This window comes from Podarcis erhardii (assembly GCF_964252035.2).
Source record: "Podarcis erhardii genome assembly, chromosome: 1".
Taxonomy (NCBI): Eukaryota; Metazoa; Chordata; class Lepidosauria; order Squamata; family Lacertidae; genus Podarcis; species Podarcis erhardii.
In genome coordinates, this window is record NC_138497.1 from 116,329,657 (window position 1) to 116,350,276 (window position 20,620).

At 41.1% G+C, this 20,620-nt stretch overlaps 1 protein-coding gene across 48 annotated transcripts in view; it reads left to right on the forward strand.

The window, feature by feature from the left end:
* The window catches only part of TTN (titin), a 293,526-nt gene extending 274,523 nt beyond the window's left edge, over positions 1-19,003 (forward strand). For 47 of the 48 annotated variants that reach the window (XM_081862229.1, XM_081862246.1, XM_081862275.1 and 44 more), the window contains 18 exons: positions 20-325; positions 1,499-1,804; positions 1,914-2,195; positions 2,407-3,000; positions 3,106-3,393; positions 3,515-3,814; positions 4,034-4,336; positions 4,488-4,790; positions 4,882-5,466; positions 6,100-6,405; positions 6,504-6,803; positions 7,131-7,706; positions 7,790-8,095; positions 8,190-8,783; positions 10,244-16,197; positions 16,292-16,445; positions 17,271-17,564; positions 17,696-19,003. In XM_081862229.1, coding sequence (XP_081718355.1) covers positions 20-325; positions 1,499-1,804; positions 1,914-2,195; positions 2,407-3,000; positions 3,106-3,393; positions 3,515-3,814; positions 4,034-4,336; positions 4,488-4,790; positions 4,882-5,466; positions 6,100-6,405; positions 6,504-6,803; positions 7,131-7,706; positions 7,790-8,095; positions 8,190-8,783; positions 10,244-16,197; positions 16,292-16,445; positions 17,271-17,564; positions 17,696-17,988 — 12,044 coding nt within the window. In that variant the 3' untranslated portion in view covers positions 17,989-19,003. The remainder of the gene's footprint in view (positions 1-19; positions 326-1,498; positions 1,805-1,913; positions 2,196-2,406; positions 3,001-3,105; positions 3,394-3,514; positions 3,815-4,033; positions 4,337-4,487; positions 4,791-4,881; positions 5,467-6,099; positions 6,406-6,503; positions 6,804-7,130; positions 7,707-7,789; positions 8,096-8,189; positions 8,784-10,243; positions 16,198-16,291; positions 16,446-17,270; positions 17,565-17,695) is intronic. The other variant, XM_081862238.1, reaches the window with a different exon arrangement.
* The last annotated feature ends 1,617 nt before the right edge of the window (positions 19,004-20,620 follow it).

The following is a 20,620-nucleotide window of genomic DNA, read 5'->3' on the forward strand; positions in this document are numbered from 1 at the left end:
CTTTAATAAATATTTACAGCTATCCCATCACCACCTGGTGTTCCTGAATCAGTGGGTGCTGGCAAAGAGCACGTCATTATTCAGTGGCTGAAGCCAGAGTCGGATGGGGGTAACGAGATCAGCACCTATCTTGTAGACAAACGAGAAAAGAAAAGTCTACGCTGGACCCGCGTTAACAAAGACTACATCATTTATGACACAAGACTGAAAATTACGGGTCTAATGGAAGGCAGCGAATATCAGTTCCGTGTCACTGCGGTAAATGCTGCTGGCAACAGCGAGCCTAGCGATGCTTCGCAGTACGTTTTGTGCAAAGACCCATCATGTAAGTTCATTCATTTATATTCATTAATTTTGTAGATTAAACAATATGAAGACTGCATAGGCCTTGAATCTAGAAGGTCCAGTGGTGCTGTTTGGACCATTCACCACAGCTCCAAAGAGGATATACCGTACTTGTTTATTTTTAAGCCATTTTTATGCTGCCAGGATGGATGCCTTAGAATGATAGAATCATAGAACTGTATAGTTGGAAGTGACCCCAAGGGTCATCTAGCCCATCAACCTGCAATGCAGGAATCTCAACTAAAGCATACATGAACGTTGGCTATCCAACCTCCACCTAAAAACCTCCAGTAAAAGAGAGTCCACCGCCTCCCAAGGGAGTCTGTTCCACTACTGAACAGCTCTTACCATCAGAAAGTTCTTGCTGGTGTTTAGTCAGGACAAATTGTTCCAATTGGTTTGGTTCCTAGCCTCCAGAGTAGGAGAAAATGAGCTTGCTCCACTTCCCAGTGACAGTCCTTTAGATATTTGAAAATGGCTATCATATCTCCTGTCAACCTCCCCTTGAACAGCCTAAACATATGCAACTTTGTCTGCAGCAAGGAAGGCGAGGGATGAATTTTAAGGAACAGGCTACAAGAGAGAGAAAAAGGAGATAACATGTGAAAGTTCCTTCAAAAAATTATTATTATTATTATTATTATTATTATTATTATTATTATTATTATCATTATTATTATTATTATTATTATTATTATTTATTTCTACCCCGCCCGTCTGGATGGGTTTCCCCAGGCACTCTGGGCGGCTTCCAACAGAAGGTTAAAAATACATTAAAACATCCGCCATTAAAAATTTCCCTAAACAGGACTGCCTTCAGTTGTCTTATAGTTGTTTATTCCTTTGACATCTGATGGGAGGGCATTCCACTCCAAAGTGTTTTGTGTACTCCTGAACCTTCTAAGCCCTATTATTCTATTGTATCACTTTCTTGCATACCACAAGCTAAAGAAACAGCAGCACCTTAAACGCATCTGCTCCTTGGGAGCAGACTGTACTGAAACAGATAGCCAGTGTTAAAATTATATCCCAATCCAAGTACAGGAGCATATATAATCATAGCTACTACAGAAGTGTTTAAATGATTATTCATTCAGGTTTTAAGGATCCACTGTAGTAACATGAAGTGTGTATTTTTTTTTCCTTTCCAAAGATACTCCTGCTCCACCTTCACCGCCAAGAGTTGTGGATACTACTAGAACTAGCATAAGCTTGGCTTGGACAAAGCCCATGTATGACGGTGGCGTTGATTTATTAGGCTATGTCCTTGAAATGAAAGAAGAAGGAACTGAACAATGGTATCGGGCACATAGCACTGCCACCATAAGAAACACCGAATTCACTGTGACTGGTCTGAAAATAAGCCAGAAGTACCGCTTTAGAGTGGCTGCCACAAATGTAAATGGTATGAGCGAATACAGTGAGACCCCTGCTGAAATAGAACCTGTGGAAAGGCTAGGTAATGTCAAGATCAAGCCTTCATAAAATATTTGCAAACTTACAAATTGCAAATTTGTTCAGAAACATTCAAATGCAACCTTATCTTTTATTTCCATCCCCACCTATAGAAATACCAGAACTTGAGCTTGCTGAAGACCTCAAGAAGACTATTACGGTTAGAGCAGGTGGCTCTTTACGTCTAATGGTGTCAGTATCTGGCAGACCAACACCAATGGTTACATGGAGCAAGAAGGGTGTTGACCTAGCAAGTCGAGGTATTATTGACACCACAGACAGCTACACACTGTTGGTTGTGGATAAAGTGAACCGGTACGATGCTGGAAAATACGTCCTTGAGGCTGAAAATCAATCAGGAAAGAAATCTGCCACAATTATGGTTAAAGTCTATGGTAAGTGCAAATACTGTTGTTTATTGTTACAGCAATACCTTTGCCCATTCCATCACAAATTCAAAGATATTTGCTTTTTTTTTTAAAGAGGGATTTAGTTTGCAGAGTAATGGTAGTCTCCAACTTTAATTTGCTTATGCAGAAAAAATACTATACAAAGTGTAATGCAGATAAAATATGACAAAGGTCTATTTTGCCGTTTGTTCCACAGATACCCCTGGACCACCAGGAGCAGTGAAAGTTAAAGAGGTTACAAAAGAGTCTGTGACAATTACTTGGGATATTCCAACTATTGATGGAGGAGCTCCAGTCAACAACTATATAATAGAGAAACGGGAGGCTGCCATGCGAGCATTCAAGACAGTAACTACTAAATGCAACAAAACCTTTTACAGAATTTCCGGGCTCATTGAAGGAGCACTATACTACTTCCGAGTACTGCCAGAAAATATCTACGGCATTGGTGAACCCTGTGAGACAGCAGATGCAGTGCTGGTGTCAGAAGTTCCAAGTGCTCCTCAGAAACTGGAGGTGGTTGATATAACTAAATCTACTGTATCGCTTGCATGGGAAAAACCACAGCATGATGGTGGCAGCCGATTAACTGGCTATGTAATTGAGGCCAGTAAAGCTGGAACAGAAAGGTGGATGAAAGTTGTAACACTGAAACCTACGGTCCTTGAGCACACAATAATTTCATTAAATGAAGGTGAACAGTACCTGTTTAGAGTAAGAGCGCAAAATCAAAAGGGTGTGTCTGAACCAAGAGAGATAGTCACAGCAGTGACAGTACAAGAACAAAAAGGTAAGAGTCATAATTACAATGGAAAAAATGGAACATTATTCAAAGTGCTGAGACATGGTTTAACAAATATTAATAATGTTGGGTTTATTATTATTATTATTTTAGTTCTACCTGCAATTGACCTTGCTGGAATACCTCAAAAGACCATTCATGTAACAGCTGGCAGACCTATAGAGCTAGCTATTCCAATTTCTGGACGACCACCTCCAGCTGTTTCTTGGTTCTTTGCTGGCTCTAAACTACGAGAATCAGACCGGGTCAAAGTTGAAACAGTTGCTAAGGTAGCTAAATTAACCATACGTGAAACCACAATACATGACACTGGAGAATACACACTTGAACTGAAGAACACAACTGGAACAGCTATGGAAAGAATAAAAGTTATTATTCTGGGTAAGAATTTGCTTTGAAAATATAATTGTCCATAATTTTTTCTTGCCTAATTTCCCCAAATTCAAGCATTTCCTTGTTTAACTATTTCTTTGATTATATCTCATTTATTTCATTTTCACAGACAAACCTGGACCACCTACTGGACCTATTAAAATTGTTGATATTGATTCAACTTTTGTAACCATTTCATGGGAACCACCTGAGATGGATGGGGGTGCAGCACTAAGTGGATATGTGGTGGAGCAACGAGATGCACATCGTCCAGGATGGTTACCAGTGTCTGAATCTGTAACCCGGACAACATACAAGTTTTCTAAACTTACTGAGGGTGCTGAATATGTGTTCCGTGTGGCTGCCACAAACCGCTTTGGAATTGGATCATACTTGCAGTCTGAAATTGTAGAATGCAAGAGTAGAATTAGTAAGTAAATATTCTTTTTTCTAGTCCTCTGCATTTAAAAAATCCAGATCAGTTTACATGGACACATATAGAAGAAACAAGTCTTGATACTATGTACATTCTATTTTCATTTTCCTGAAATAAGAATGAAAGAACTAGTCTACAATACCCTGCTTATTCAGACCAAAATATGATTGTAAATGGAATTTTCATCTCATTTTAAAAATCTATTTATTGTAGGTGTTCCTGGTCTTCCTGGTACCCCAGAAGTGTTTGATATCTCCCGTGATGGAATGACACTTACTTGGTATCCACCAGAAGAAGATGGTGGTTCACAGATCACTGGCTATATTGTGGAACGCAAAGAAGTTAAATCAGAGAGATGGGTCCGTGTAAACAAAGTTGCAGTCACTATGACACGCTATCGTTCCACTGGGTTGATTGAAGGACTGGAGTATGAACATCGTGTCACAGCTATCAATGCTAGGGGTGCTGGCAAACCAAGCCGAATTTCCAAGCCTGCAGTTGCTAGAGATCCAATTGGTAAATAATTTGCAAAATTCATAACATATACTAGTGACTTCTGTTCAGTCATTTTATTTGCAAAATAGTTGATACTAATATTTTGGACTGCCTTTTAAACATCAAAACTATACCTTTAATATATCTAACGCGCTCTAATAATATATTTCAGCTCCTCCGGGTAAACCTCAGAATCCAAGAGTGACAGATACTACAAGAACATCTATTTCCTTGGCTTGGAGTCCACCAGAAGATGAAGGCGGGTCTAAAGTCACTGGCTACTTGATTGAAATGCAAAAGGTTGATCAGTTTGAATGGACCAAATGCAATACCACCCCCACCAAGATCCGTGAATACACTCTAACACATCTTCCACAAGGTGCAGAGTATAGATTCCGTGTTATAGCATGCAATCTCGGTGGCCCCGGTGAACCTGCTGATGTGCCCGGAACAGCCAAAGTGACTGAAATGCTTGGTAAGATGCTGTAATGAAATACAAATTTTAAAGAACATAGCGCTATTTAGCTTTCTGCATACATAACATGATCTCTTTTTCCTCCTCCCAGAACTCCCTGATTATGAACTTGATGAAAAATACCTGGAAGGTGTATTTGTAAGGCAAGGTGGAGTAGTTAAGCTTACAGTGCCAATTAAAGGTAAACCCATTCCAATATGCAAATGGACTAAAGAGGGACATGATGTCACCAAGAGAGCCATGATTGCGACTTCTGAATCAGATACTGAACTTGTGATTAAAGATGCAGAACGAGAAGATTCTGGTACCTATGATTTGACGCTTGAAAACAAATGTGGCAAGAAGGTTGTCTACATCAAGGTCAGGGTGATTGGTATTCCAAATCCACCAGAAGGGCCACTTGAATATGATGACATACAAGCACGCTCCGTTAGAGTCAGCTGGAAGCCTCCAAGTGACGATGGTGGGGCAGATATAATAGGATACAATATTGAGAGACGTGAAGTACCAAAGACTGCCTGGTACACCGTTGGCTCCAGAGTAAGGGGTACATCATTGGTAGTGAAAGGACTCAAAGAAAATGTGGAATACCACTTCCGTGTTTATGCTGAAAACCAGTTTGGTGTAAGCAAGTCCCTGAAATCTGAAGAGCCCGTTGTGCCAAAGACACCTTTGAGTAAGTATACGGGTTCAGAAAATGCATGTATGTGTATGCATCTCTCACATACCGTATTTTTCGCTCTATAAGACGCACCAGACCACAAGACGCACCTAGTTTTTGAAGGAGGAAAACAAGGGGGAAAATATTCTGAATCTCAGAAGCCAGAATAGCAAGAGTGATCGCTGCGCAGTGAAAGCAGCAATCCCTCTTGCTGTTCTGGCTTCTGGGATAGCTGTGCAGCCTGCATTCGCTCCATAAGACACACACAAATTTCCCCTTACTTTTTAGGAGGGAAAAAGTGAGTCTTATAGAGCAAAAAAATACGGTACTTTATTTTATTTTCCAAGGTGCTTGGGGAAGTGTACATTGTCTGCCCCCTTTTTATCCCGATAATAAACCTGTGAGGTAGGTTAGGTTGAGAGAGAATGACTGCCCAAAAGTAACTGAGGTTGCAGTCCTATACAGGCTTATCTGGGAGTAAGTCCTATTAAAGTTAGGATCACTTAGTTCTGAGTTGACATGTACAGCACTGTTTAGTGAGTTCATGACTGAACGGGCATGGGACCCCAGCTTTCCATGGTTGCGGTCCAATACTCTTAACTCCTATGCCAGAAGGACCAATGGTTATTGTTACATTCTTTTCAACAGATCCTCCGGAGCCTCCAAGTTATCCACCAGAAATCCTTGATGTCACAAAGAGTTCCATTAGCTTATCTTGGTCCAGACCTAGAGATGACGGTGGCTCTCGTGTCACTGGCTACTATATTGAACGTAAAGAGACAACTACTGAGAAATGGGTCAGGCACAACAAGACTCACATCACAACTACAATGTATACAGTCACAGGGCTGGTTCCAGATGCTGAATATCAGTTCCGTATTGTAGCCCAAAATGACATCGGTGAGGGTGAACCCAGCCCTGCTTCTGAACCAGTTGTTTGCAAGGATCCATTTGGTACGTAAATGTAACTTCTGTGTTAAAGGGTATCAGTATGGTGGTGGGTTTTTTTGGAAAATACACTTTTTTAATGAAAATACTTTGAAATTTTACAGACAAACCAAGCCAGCCTGGAGAAATTGAGATCACATCCATATCTAAGGATAGCATTACTTTAGAATGGGAGCGCCCTGAATGCGATGGTGGTAAAGAAATCATCGGATACTGGATTGAATATCGCCAGTCTGGAGAGTCTACCTGGAAAAAGTGCAATAAAGAACGTAACAAAGACAGGCAGTTTATAATGGGAGGCTTACTGGAAGCTACAGAATATGAATTCAGAGTTTTTGCAGAAAATGAGACTGGACTCAGCAGACCTCGTAGAACAGCTATGGCAGTAAAGACAAAACTGACATGTACGTTTAACTATTCCATTCTATTCTCTATGCTTTATGTAGCTGTTGAAAAGTAAACTGTGTTATGGTATAAAGTGGTTTTGAAGTAATTTGGCAATTCCATTATGTAACTAGGACACTCTGCTTTCATGTATTTACTTTTCTGAATGGACCTTGAGGAAGGAAATAAGCTATTTCCTCCTCCAGGGCTAATAAAATTAATGATTCATTAAATAGGCAGCATAAACATTATGCTTGGTACCATAGCATTATGGTTTGGGAGGGAATGTGGAATAAAAGACAATGGAAAAAGCTTTCAATACATTTTTTCTCCCTTTATAAATATAGCTGGAGAGGCACCAGGAGTAAGACAAGAAATGAAGGATGTTACTACTAATCTGGGTGAATCAGCTCAGTTATCATGCCAGATCCTTGGGAGACCTCTCCCTGATATTAAATGGTATCGTTTCGGCAAAGAATTGGTACAGAGCAGAAAATACAAGATGTCATCAGATGGGCGCACTCACACACTGACGGTGCTCACAGAAGAGCAGGAAGACGAAGGAGTTTATACTTGCAAGGCTATCAATGACGTTGGAGAGGTTGAAAGTAGTGGCAAGCTACTCTTACAAGCTCCTCCACAATTCCACCCAGGCTTTCCATTGAAAGAGAAATATTGTGCAGGTGTAGGATCCACACTTCGCCTCCATATTGTATACATTGGTCGTCCAGTGCCTGCTATCACTTGGTTCCATGGCAAGAAACTATTGAAGAGCTCAGAAAACATTACTATTGAGAACACAGAGCATTATACTCACCTTTCCATTAAAAACGTACAGCATAAAGCCCACGCAGGACACTACAAAGTACAGCTCAGTAACACATTTGGAACTGTTGATACTGTACTAAACGTGGAAATACAAGGTATGTCATGGCATTAAATTTTCTTGAAATCATGGGAAATACTTCTTCTATTTAACTTTAAACACTGCCTTTTCTTTTTGTAGATAAACCAGATGTACCAGCAGGGCCAATTGTTATAGAAGCTTTGCTGAAGAACTCTGCAGTCATCAGCTGGAAGCCACCTGAAGATGATGGAGGTGCTCTAGTAACAAATTATGTTGTAGAGAAAAGAGAAGCAAAAGAAGGCACAGAGTGGCAGCTGGTTTCCTCAAGCATTTCTGGCACAACCTGCAGAATTGTTAACCTAACTGAAAACGCAGGCTATTATTTCCGTGTCTTTGCTCAGAATGCATTCGGCATCAGCGAAGCATTAGAAGTTTCATCTGTTGTTATTATCAAGACTCCATTTGGTAAGTGTGTTCCGTAAGCCATGTTTCTGTTTACCTGCAGTTCAACAAAGCAAACTGACTTCATGTCCTGAAAATTATTATTTCTTCTTTACAGAAAAGCCAGGCCAACCAAGTCAGCCAGTTGTATCTGCTGTGACAAGTGAATCCTGTGTTGTTTCTTGGAGGCCACCTGCTAGTGATGGAGGCTCAAAGATCAGAAATTACTTCCTGGAGAAACGTGAAAAGAAACAAAACAAATGGATTTCTGTAACCACAGAAGAAATACGTGAAACCGTCTATTCTGTCACAGGTCTTATTGAAGGCCTGGAGTATGAATTCCGTGTAAAATGTGAAAATCTTGGCGGTGAAAGCGAATGGAGTGAAATTTCACAACCAATCACTCCCAAATCTGATGTAGCAATTCAGGCACCGCATTTCAAGGAAGAAATCAGAAACCTAAATGTGAAATTCAGAGGTCATGCCACATTTGTTTGCAAAGTCACTGGTCATCCCAAGCCTGTTGTAAAATGGTTCAAACAGGGCAAAGAGATTTTGCCAGATGGTGAAAAGGTGAAGATACAAGAATTTAAGGGCGGCTATTACCAACTGGTAATTACAAATGTAACAGATGATGATGCCACTGTATATCAAGTGAGGGCAACCAACCAGGGAGGATCTGTTTCTGGAACTGCTTCCTTGGATGTTGAAGGTAAGTAATGTGCTTCGCTCTTAAATTTAGTTTGTATTTAATTTTTCATACAGAGTAAGCTTATGGGCTACAGGGAGGGGGTGGAAACTCTGAGTTTGGAATAGTATTTTCTTAATAGCCTTAAAGTAAGTCAGATTGTGGCATGGTCATCTAGATATTTATGGTATAGTCCTAGGTGAAGTGGGAGAGATGCGAGATGCTCTACTGGCTCACTCTGACTAGGGAAAGAAGAAGAGATGTTTTTCTCCTTTTTTGTTCTCATGTTCCCTTTTGGAACATCCCCCCCCCCCCCGAAGGTAATGGGAGGAAATAACTACACCAGCTCCAAACTGGCATAGTTGATGAGCCTGATCCAGGGTCCTCCAAAAAGAATGAAGGGCTTGTACCTCAGCAGACCCAATGCGGTTTCTGATTTGCCCTCAAAATGCCTTCTCTTAGTGCTTAGCCTGGCTACTGCTGGTGAAAACACCACCAGCCAAGTCTAAACCAACAGAGTTTTCTGTGGGCATCAGAAGGGCCATGTTGGGCATGTCCCCCTACTGATGGAGAAGAAGGACCACCCAAACTTAGCCCTGTCCAGCCAGTGGATTTGGGGGTCAGGATTGTTCTGTTAATCATAATGGACAGAATTTTCATTTGAACAATGAAAGTATAACAGGATACATATGGATAAACAGTATATGAAAAAAACATTAAATACAAAACATGCACATTTATACCTATGTCTGTGCTCTAGTAGCATTGGTCTGGTGATCAATTTTGTTGAAGATGTTATCAGACTATAAAATGATAAAAGGCTCTTGCACGCACTTGTCTGGTAAAGAGCTTCTAACATTATTGGGAAGGAGCACTATGACTAGATTAACGTTCCCCTGATGTTGTAATCTGAACAGCTGTTGTTGCTCAGCTGGCTGAGTATAGCTAAGGGAAGTGTCTGTCTGTCTTGTTTGTTTCTATTATTTACATTCCACCTTTCGGGATACAAATCCTTCCACAACAAACAATATTAACATATTAAAACGTCAGCAGCATCCTTCCCATCGTATAGTTTCTGGTATAAAGGCCCTGTGAGAAAGGCCCTATAGTCTTCACCTGCTCCCCTCTCTCCTGGAATCCTTCCTATTTAACCATTTAAGGTAGATAGACCAGTCAGGGTAGAAAGTTCAGCTGGAGCAGGCTCTATGAAGGACTTTGCCTGCACCCCTCTTTCTTGAAATCCTTTCCAAAGGCAGAGTTGATGGTAGACGGAACTGTGGAGGGTCCAGCTGGAGTAGGGTCCAGGTTTCCTTTGCCTGCATCCCTCTGTCTCAGTTTATGACAAAGGGTTTGTTGCAAATATTAACCACTATGCCTGAGACCTTCTGAATCAGTCTCTGTTTAAAGCAGTGTTTCAGTTTATTTTAAAGCAATAGTTTACACTCATTTTGTTTCTTCCCTTCCCTCTGTGTTTTTTGCTGCAGTTCCTGCTAAGATCCACTTGCCTAAAAATCTTGAAGGCATGGGAGCCGTTCACGCTCTCCGTGGTGAAGTCATCAGCATCAAAATCCCATTCAGTGGCAAGCCTGATCCAGTGATCACATGGCAGAAAGGGCAAGATCTTATCGATACTAATGGACACTACCAAGTTATCGTGACACGGTCATTCACATCTCTTGTTTTCCCTAACGGTGTGGACAGGAAAGATGCAGGCTTCTACATTGTCTGTGCTAAAAACAGATTTGGCATTGATCAGAAAACAGTTGAATTAGATGTCGCTGATGTTCCTGATCCCCCAAGAGGACTGAAAGCAAGCGAGGTTTCAAGGGACTCGGTCAACCTGACATGGAATGCTCCAGCAAATGATGGCGGAAGCCGAGTCACACACTATACTGTTGAGAAACGCGCTACCACAGCTGAGAGATGGATTCGTGTTGGCCAGGCTCGTGACACTCGATACACTGTGATAAACCTATTTGGCAAGACAAGCTATGTATTCCGCGTTATAGCAGAGAATAAATTTGGACAAAGCCAGCCTTCTGAACCTACAGATTCTGTAATAACAAAGGAAGATAAGACCAGAACAGTCAATTATGATGAAGAAGTTGATGAGGCCAGAGAAGTCACTACAGCAAAAGCAGCTCACTCTAATACAAAAGAACTCTATGACAGATATATGATTGCTGAAGAACTTGGGCGGGGACAATTTGGAATTGCCCACAGGTGTGTTGAGATAGTTTCAAAGAAGACTTACCTGGCCAAGTTTGTCAAAGTAAAAGGTGCTGATCAAGTGCTTGTAAAGAAAGAAATTTCCATCCTCAACATTGCTAGGCATAGAAATATCTTACAGCTTCATGAATCATTTGAAAGCCTAGAAGAACTTATCATGATCTCTGAGTTCATATCTGGAGTTGACATCTTTGAAAGACTTAATACTCCTGCATTTGAACTTAACGAAAGAGAAATTATAAGCTATGTACGTCAAGTATGTGAAGCACTTGAATTCCTGCACAGTCATAGCATTGGGCACTTTGATATCAGGCCAGAGAACATCATCTATTTCACAAGAAGAAGCTCTATAGTTAAAATCATTGAATTTGGTCAGGCAAGGCAGCTGAAACCTGGTGATAATTTCAGACTCCAGTTTACTTCCCCTGAATATTATGCGCCTGAAGTCCATCAGCATGATATGGTCAACACAGCCACGGATATGTGGTCACTTGGAACCCTAGTGTATGTACTTCTAAGTGGCCTGAATCCTTTCATTGCTGAAACAAACCAACAAACAATTGAAAACATCATAAGTGCTGAATACAATTTTGATGAAGAAGCCTTCAAAGATATCAGTATTGAGGCCTTGGACTTTGTTGACCGCCTGCTAGTAAAAGAAAGGAGAGCTCGCATGACTGCTACTGAAGCCCTTGAACATGCTTGGCTGAAGCAAAGGACAGAGAAAACAAGCACCAAAGTTATCAAAACACTGAGACACAGACGTTATTATCAAACACTGGTGAAGAAGGAATGGAACACAGTTGTGTCAGCGGCCCGTGTTGCATGGGGTGGTGCAGTCAGATCTCAGAAGGCCGTTACAATTGCTAAAGTTAAAGTGGCATCAATTGACATTGGACCCATTACTGGGCAGATAATGCATGCTGTTGGAGAAGAAGGTGGGCATGCCAAGTATGTCTGCAAGATTGAAAACTATGATTCATCCACAGAAGTAACCTGGTACTTTGGAGTCAGACAATTGGAGAACAGTGAAAAACATGAGATCAGCTACCATGAAGGAGTGGCCACAATGTATGTCAAAGACATTGCTAAATCAGATGACGGTACCTACAGGTGCAAAGTTACAAATGACTATGGTGAAGACAGTTCCTACGCAGAACTATTTGTTAAAGGTGTGAGAGAAGTTTCTGACTTTTACAGACGCAGAACTGTCAGGAGAGTGAAGCGCCGAGTAGATACCTTGAGACTTTTGGAGAAGCCACCAGAATTTACGCTGCCTTTATACAACCGTACTGCCTACGTTGGTGAAAATGTCAGGTTTGGAGTAACAATAACAGTTCACCCGGAACCTCGTGTAACATGGTTCAGATCAGGCCAGAAGATCAAGCCAGGAGATGATGACAGGAAGTATACCTTTGAAACTGATAAGGGTCTTTATCAGCTTCTCATCCATAATGTCAATGAAGATGATGATGCTGAATATACTGTGCTGGCTCGCAACAAATACGGCGAGGACAGCTGCAAAGCTAAGTTAACCGTTGTTCAGCATGCTCCTCCAGAGGCTACCACGATGAGACCCATGTTCAAAAGACTACCGGCAAATGCAGAATGCCAAGAAGGCCAGAGTATCTGCTTTGAGATAAGAGTATCTGGAATACCAAAACCAGCACTAAAATGGGAAAAGGATGGACAGCCCTTATCAGCTAGTCCAAATATTGAAATTGTACATGAAGGGTTGGATTACTATGCTTTGCATATCAGGGATACTTTACCAGAAGACAGTGGTTATTACAGAGTTACTGCGACAAACAGTGCTGGATCAACAAGTTGCCAGGCTTACTTGAAGGTAGAGCGCTCAAAATATATCAAGCGTCAATACAAGAGTGAAGAAGAGCGGCAAAAGCATGTACAGAAGAGCATTGACAAGACAGTGAGAATGGCAGAAATCCTTTCTAGAACAGAATCTGTCCCACTGACAGATGTAGCACAGGAAGCTCTCAGACAAGCTGCTATCCTGTATAAACCAGCAGTTAGCACCAAGACTGTCAAAGGTGAATTTGAACTTAAAAAGGAAGAAATTAAAGAAGAAAAGAGACTTCGGATGCCTTATGAGATCCCAGAGCCTCGCAGACATGCAGCCGCTACTCTGGAAGAAGATCAGAACATCAAACTGTTTGTGCCTATGTCAGACATGAAGTGGTACAAGAAGCTGAGAGACCAATATGAAATGCCAGGGAAACTTGATAGAATTGTTCAGAAGCGACCAAAGCGCATTCGCCTTTCCAGATGGGAACAGTTCTATGTGATGCCACTGCCACGCATTACTGATCAGTATAAACCTAAGTGGCGGATACCCAAATTGTCACAAGATGATCTCGAGACCGTCAGGCCAGCACGCCGGCGTACACCATCTCCTGATTATGAATTTTATTACCGACCAAGAAGACGCTCACTTAGTGACCTGTCAGATGAAGAACTGCTGCTACCGGTTGATGATTATTTAGCCATGAAGAGAACTGAAGAAGAAAGACTGCGACTTGAAGAAGAACTGGAGCTGGGCTTTTCTGCATCACCTCCAAGCAGAAGCCCTCCACGCTTTGAACTGTCTTCTCTCCATTACACGGCCGCAGATGCTCATATTGCCACAGAGGAATCTAGGCAAAGAGAGCTGAGGTATGGCACTTATCACATACCCTCTAAAGAAGATACCGCTGCATCTTATGCACAGCTCCGGCAACGCCATGACAGAGCAATTTATAGACCACCAAAACAAAAACAGAGAATAATGTCCGAGAAAGAGGATGAAGAGCTGCTGCGACCAGTAAAAACAACCCGCCGGCTTGCTGAATACAAGAGTGAGCTTGAGTATATGTCACAAGAAGAAAAGAGCCGACTGAGAAGAAGGAGAGAGAGAGAAATAACTGAGGTCAGATCAGAAGAGGAAGAGGAAGAAATAGAAATGGTGAGGCACGTTCACCGGGAATTTTCTCCTCCCTCAAGATTACTAGGAAGAAGGCGCTCTCTTTCTCCAACTTACATTGAATTAATGCGTCCTGTGTCTGAATTAATTCGACCCCGATCACACCCTGTGGAAGAAACAGAGAGAAGATCTCCCACACCAGAGAGAACACGGCCACGCTCACCAAGCCCAGTGTCTAGCGAGAGATCTCTCTCACGATTTGAAAGGACAGCAAGATTTGATATATTTTCCAGGTATGAATCCATGAAAGCTGCTTTGAAAACCCAAAAAACAATGGAACGGAAATATGAAGTTCTGACTCAAGAACCTTTCACTCTGGATCATGTCCCACGCATAACTCTGAGAATGCGCTCACATCGTGTACCGTGTAACACCAACACCAGATTCATTTTGAATGTCCAGTCCAAACCAACTGCTGAAGTGAAATGGTACCACAATGGTGTTGAAATTCAGGAAAGCCATAAGATTCATTTCACTAATACCAGTGGCGTATTAACCTTGGAGATTCTTGATTGCCATATTGATGATAGTGGTACATACCGTGCTGTGTGCACAAATTATAAAGGAGAATGTTCTGACTATGCAACATTAGATGTTACAGGAGGAGACTACACTACATATACCTCCCAGCGAAGAGATGAGGAAGTACCAAGATCTATTGTACCAGACTTGACAAGGACTGCAGCATATGCAATCTCCTCATTTAAGAAAGTCTCTGAAACAGAAGCAAGTTCTTCGATAAGAGCAAGCAAATCAGAACTGACAGAAACCAGAGAATCGCTATCATCGTACGAGCACCATGCTTCTGCTGAAATGAGAGTCAGTACTTCAGAGGAAAAATCATTGGAAGAAAGAGCTGTTCATCGGAAGTTTAAGACCACTCTGCCTGCAACAATATTAACAAAGCCAAGGTCAATCACTGTCTCTGAAGGGGAGACTGCAAGATTTTCTTGTGACATTGATGGTGAACCAACACCAACTGTAACATGGATCCGTGCAAGTCAAGCTATTGTTTCTTCTGGACGCTTCCAAGTAACACGTACGCAGTATAAATCTACCTTTGAAATTTCATCTGTCCAGACCTCAGATGAAGGAAGTTACACTGTTGTGGTAGAAAATTCTGAAGGAAGACAGGAAGCCCACTTTAGTTTGACTGTACAAAGGAAAAGGGTCCCAGAAAAAGCAATTACATCACCTCCAAGGGTCAAATCTCCTGAGCCTCATGTTAAGTCCCCAGACAGAGTAAAATCTCCCAAGCGAGTAAAATCCCCCGAACCATCTCCTGCCCACTCTAAAGCCAAGTCAACACCTGCAGGTAAAACAACACCATCAGAGAAAGCAGACTTGCCTGTTGCTGTTCCCCCTAAGATAAAACAACAGCTGAAAGTGGAAGCTTCTGGGGACAAAGCAAAATTCTTCTGTTCAGTTGAAAGCAGTGTTCTGAGTGTCCGAGAAGTAGCCTGGTACAAAGATGGCAAGAAACTAAAAGAGGACGATCATTTCAAATTTCATTATGCAGCTGATGGAACATATGAACTTAAAATCCATAACCTCAAGGAATCTGATCAAGGTGAATATACATGTGAGATTGTTGGGGAAGGTGGCGCCTCCAAAACCAACTTTCAGTTTGTTGGCCAAGCTTTTAAAAGTATTCATTCTCAGGTGTCAAGCTTAAGCAAAACTCAAAAATCAGTTCAGAAAGAGTCTGAAATACATGAAGTATCTGCCCAGAAAAAATCTGCAATGACTTCTCAAGAAAAGACAGTGGTTGAAGAAGAATATGTTAAAAAGTCTCTTGTGTCTGATGAAGCTAAAACATCTTACACAGAAGTTAAATCTACTACCACTAAAATGACTGTGTCTGAAGGTCAAAAATCTACCCTTAAAGCCAGTATTGCTGGTGCTTCTAATGTAAAATGGTTACTGAATGGAATAGAGCTAACTAACTCTGAAGATTATAGATATGGTGTATCAGGAAGTGATCATACTCTAACTATCCAAAAAGTGACCCAGAAAGATGAAGGAATACTTACCTGTGAAGGAAAGACTGAACAGGGTATCATCAAATGTCACTTTGAAATGAGTCTTTCAAAAGATCAATCAAATGCCCCAGCCTTTCTCATACAACCGAAATCTCAAAACATCAACGAAGGACAAGATGTGTTGCTTACCTGTGAAGTTTCTGGAGATCCTTCCCCTGAAATCCACTGGTTTAAAGATAACCAGCCAGTAAGTAATTACTTATGTCAGCCTTGAAATTAAATGATCCATTCTTAACCCTGAGTATAATTTGATCTTAACAAAGTATCTCTTTCATCATCAGATTGCTCTCTCATCCAACATCCGAGTAAATCGCTCCAAGAATGTTTATTCTCTTGCAATCCAAAATGCTTTAGTGAGTGATAGTGGAAAATACACAGTCAAAGCGAAAAACTTCCATGGGCAGTGTTCTGCAACAGCATCTCTGACCGTCCTTCGTAAGTTTTTTTAAAAGTCTTGTCTTAATATGAGTAGGGCTTCTACGATATGGCAAAAGAAGTTGATTGTTTTGATTCTTTAACGAGCTGTTAGTTTCATTACTGAACCTAAAATGCAATATACATTATAATTACAAAATACTGAATTTAAAATATATGTACTTATATGTTTCTCACCCGCTCAGTGTTACCAGAAGGCTTTGAACATCTTGCTATTAACCCGTTGGTTCCAGTGATCACTACTTAATAAACTATCAGAATAATTAATGCCCAAAGGGTTAGTTCTCTGAATTTTTTTCTTACATTTCATTAAAGTTCTCAGATACAAACTTGCTGCATTTTAAAATCATCTGGATACCAGGAGCCAACGGGTTTCTCTATGTTTTGCTGTTGATGTATGTATGTGCTTGTGTTTAAGGAAAACGGCAGTGGTGTTTTTTATGGTGGTGTAGTAGTTTTAATGGCAGAATACCTGCCGAGTTATGTAAAATAAGAAGGGGAAACAAAGCACCATCCAAAGGGGCCTTATCTTTTTTTTAAAAAAAGAAGTAGTAGTAGTTTCAACGGGATTACATGTTGCTTCTCAACAGCATGCATATTAATTTGAAATTATTATTATTATTATTATTATTATTATTATTATTATTATTACTACTACTACTACTACTCCATGATTAGGAACATTATTACAATGAAATTCTGTTTTCCTTAAACAGCAAGCCAGTCTCTTTCTCCATCCATAAAGTATATATATTTAAGTCACATGGCTTACCAGTCAACGTGATGTCATTGGTTTTTCCGTTCTATGTTTGCTATTGTCCACAGCTCTAATTGAAGAACCTCCAAAAGAGGTAGTGTTGAGAACAAGTGGTGATGCAAGCATGCAGGAAAGTTTCTCTTCGCAGTCATTTCAAATGTCCGCTTCTAAACAAGAAGCTTCGTTCAGCAGTAGCAGCAGTAGCAGCATGAGTGAGATGAAATTTGCAAGCATGTCTGCCAAAAGCATGTCCTCCATGCAAGAATCCTTTGTAGAGATGAGTACCAGCAGTATAATGGGGAAATCTAGTCTGACCCAACTGGAGAGTTCTTCTAGTAGAATGATTAAATCTGGTATGAGAGGTGAGCAATACTATTATACGTAGAGTTAGAAAAACACCACAATATCCTAGATATGTAGAATTAGTCATTATAGTAGAACTTCAGTTTCCGCTAAGAACTAACTTGATTTTTTCCCCTCCCATTTTGCAAAGGAATACCACCCAAAATTGAAGCTCTTCCAAACGATATCTCCATTGAGGAAGGAAAGGTTCTCACCATATCCTGTGCCTTCACTGGTGAACCTACTCCTGACATAACATGGTCCTGCAAAGGGAAAAGCATTTCTAGTCAAGGTGGTAGATTCCACGTTGAAACCAGTGAAGACTTAACCACTCTTATCATCATGGATGTTCAAAAGGACGACGGGGGACTTTATACACTGAATTTAGGAAATGATTTTGGCACTGACTCTGCCACTGTGAATATTAACATTCGATCAATTTGAAAGCTTGATCTTTTTTTATTTTTTGGCACTTGACTTTTGGCAAGTGATTCATATGGACTGAAATAATTGATTTGTAAATATATATTAAAAAAATATTTTTGTACCTACCTGAACCAGACAAAGTCCAAGGATAGACGCTATGACTTATAGTCATTATTATTTGACTTTAAAACAATTTTTCATTTGACATGTACATACTGTATATAGCCGCAGATAACGGTTATGGAGCTTTGTACCATTTATTTTATGACATTTTAAAATGTAACTTTTGGAACAAACCGTTGGTAGGAGAAAGTTTCTTAGGGAACGAATACCCTGCTCAACATTTAACTAATTTTTGTGCCTCAACAAAATGTTGATGTCTAAGAATGCCTCAACAGGTAGAGAGGCTCCCTGTTGATGACTTATTTTACCGACACCTAAGAGATGATGCTGTGCACGGTTTCATTATACGTGCACGAATTTATTTTGAATCAGAGACATAAGGCATTGGTGAGGTTTGCAAATACCCTCCTGTAAGCCACACTTTAATATCTTATGTTACATCTGATCAACGTCAAAACTATATTTTGTTCATGACTGACTCGCAATACCTTGAACAAAGTGCAAGCGGCCAGCATTTTGTTCAGCACCTATCGTATTGTTTCTGACACGCCGACTACCCAAATAGCTTTCCAGTAAAGTAACATCACCTGGCCATCCCGTTAAAAAAAAAAGTCATTTGGGTACTCGAGTGCAGAAACAGTACCAACTCTTGGAGGTTCCTAGGATGCAGTGATTGTGTGGTAGCAATTAGGATTTTGGCTAGATACTGTCAACTGCAGGCAACTAAGATTTGAACCACAGTTTAAGAAAAGCTAAAACTGTTGTTATAACATCACATCTTGCCCTGAACTTAGAAAAAAAATGAATTAGTTTTATTTTATGTAGTAGTAAGTTGTTCGGTTAGCTGTTTTGTTGAACCTCCTCGAGATAGTATTGTTCATTTGAAATAAAGCATGCTACCTGCACCTCATCAAGTGTATGTTTCTGGTCCTTGTATGTGCTTTCTTTATTTCTGGATGCCTGCATTTACCACATTCAGCCGCTGTCCATCTTAAGTCAGATTTCTCCCTGCTTATATTCACTCTTCGCTACATCCAGCGAAAACTACATCTCCTGAGATGCGCAGTATCCATTATTGGAATACATTTGGGACAATTCCTAATTTATAATGACAGGAGAACAGGTCACATAGGTAGCACATTAGCAATAAAAGAAGAAGAAAAAGAAAGGGCTCGGCTTCACTAGAGGGATAAGGCCTCAAAGTCAATAGGCTGAGGTAAAAATGGTCATAAAACTGGAAGGCATTGCCGGGGGGGGGGGGGGGGAGTGTAGTTTACAAGCGAAATATTAAAACCTAAAATGACTTCATTAATTTGTACCTTTAAAAAAAAAAAACTCATTAGGAGGCCCAGAAACCAAACACCTAGGCCTGTCAGCACTTCTTGCCTTCTTCAGTCCCAGCCATGCACCAATGGAGGTGTTATGGTGTACTGAAGAGAGAATTAAATGCAGTAGTGTATAAATGCTATGCGAAGTATAGATAATGATCCTCACAGGTGTGGATGTTCAGTTGTATTGTAGTGTTAATTCCTGAAGTACAATGAAATGGCAGGGCTGGGAAGGGAGAGGTAGCAAGAGAGTGGGATCCTCTTTTGTCAGCTTCTACCCTACAAGCTTCAAGCTTCTATTTTCCTCAAATTCACCCCTCAGCTGATGGCTCAGCTGCTTAAACTCCCCTGGCAATAACTGTGAGTCGTTATGCAATGATGCCACCACTTAAAGCTATGCAAAAGAAAAAGATCCACAACAGCAAAATGCAGGAACGCAAATGAACAAACCACTCCCACTCCCACTTGGACCTTTCCTAGGAAGAGAACGGATATTTTTACTCACTTGAATTACCAGATTATCTACAAAGAAGTCCCCCGTACCAAGTCTCATCCTTTATCTTCCAGTCTACTTTTTTACTACATTTCCAAGTACTACTGATCCATAAATCTGCCACCTGCATAAAGATGGATGGGCGATGCTTTCAAAGGGTCCTTGGCAGGGAGGGCCACCAGAAGCCAGAGATTTGGGTGTCCATTTGGCTTTCAGGTGCCCCAGCAAATTTGAAAACTTAGGAACACAGGAAGCTGTCTTATAGCAGAGCAGAATATTTGTCCATGTGGCCTAGTAGCACCTACACCAACTGGCAGCAGCTCTAACCCTAACCCATTTCCCCATTCCTTTTAGCCTGCCATACCCTTTCAGCTAGGGACGCGGGTGGCGCTGTGGTCTAAACCACAGAGCCTAGGTTGGCGGTTCGAATCCCCGCAACGGGGTGAGCTCCTGTTGTTCTGTCCCTGCTCCTGCCAGCCTAGCAGTTCGAAAGCACCTCAGAGTGCAAGTAGATAAATAGGTACCGCTCTGGCGGGAAGGTAAACGGCGTTTCCGTGCGCTGCTCTGGTTCGCCAGAAGCAGCTTAGTCATGCTGGCCACATGACCCGGAAGCTGTACGCCGGCTCCCTCGGCTAATAAAGCGAGATGAGCACCGCAACCCCAGAGTCATCCGCGACTGGAGTTAATGGTCAGAGGTCCCTTTACC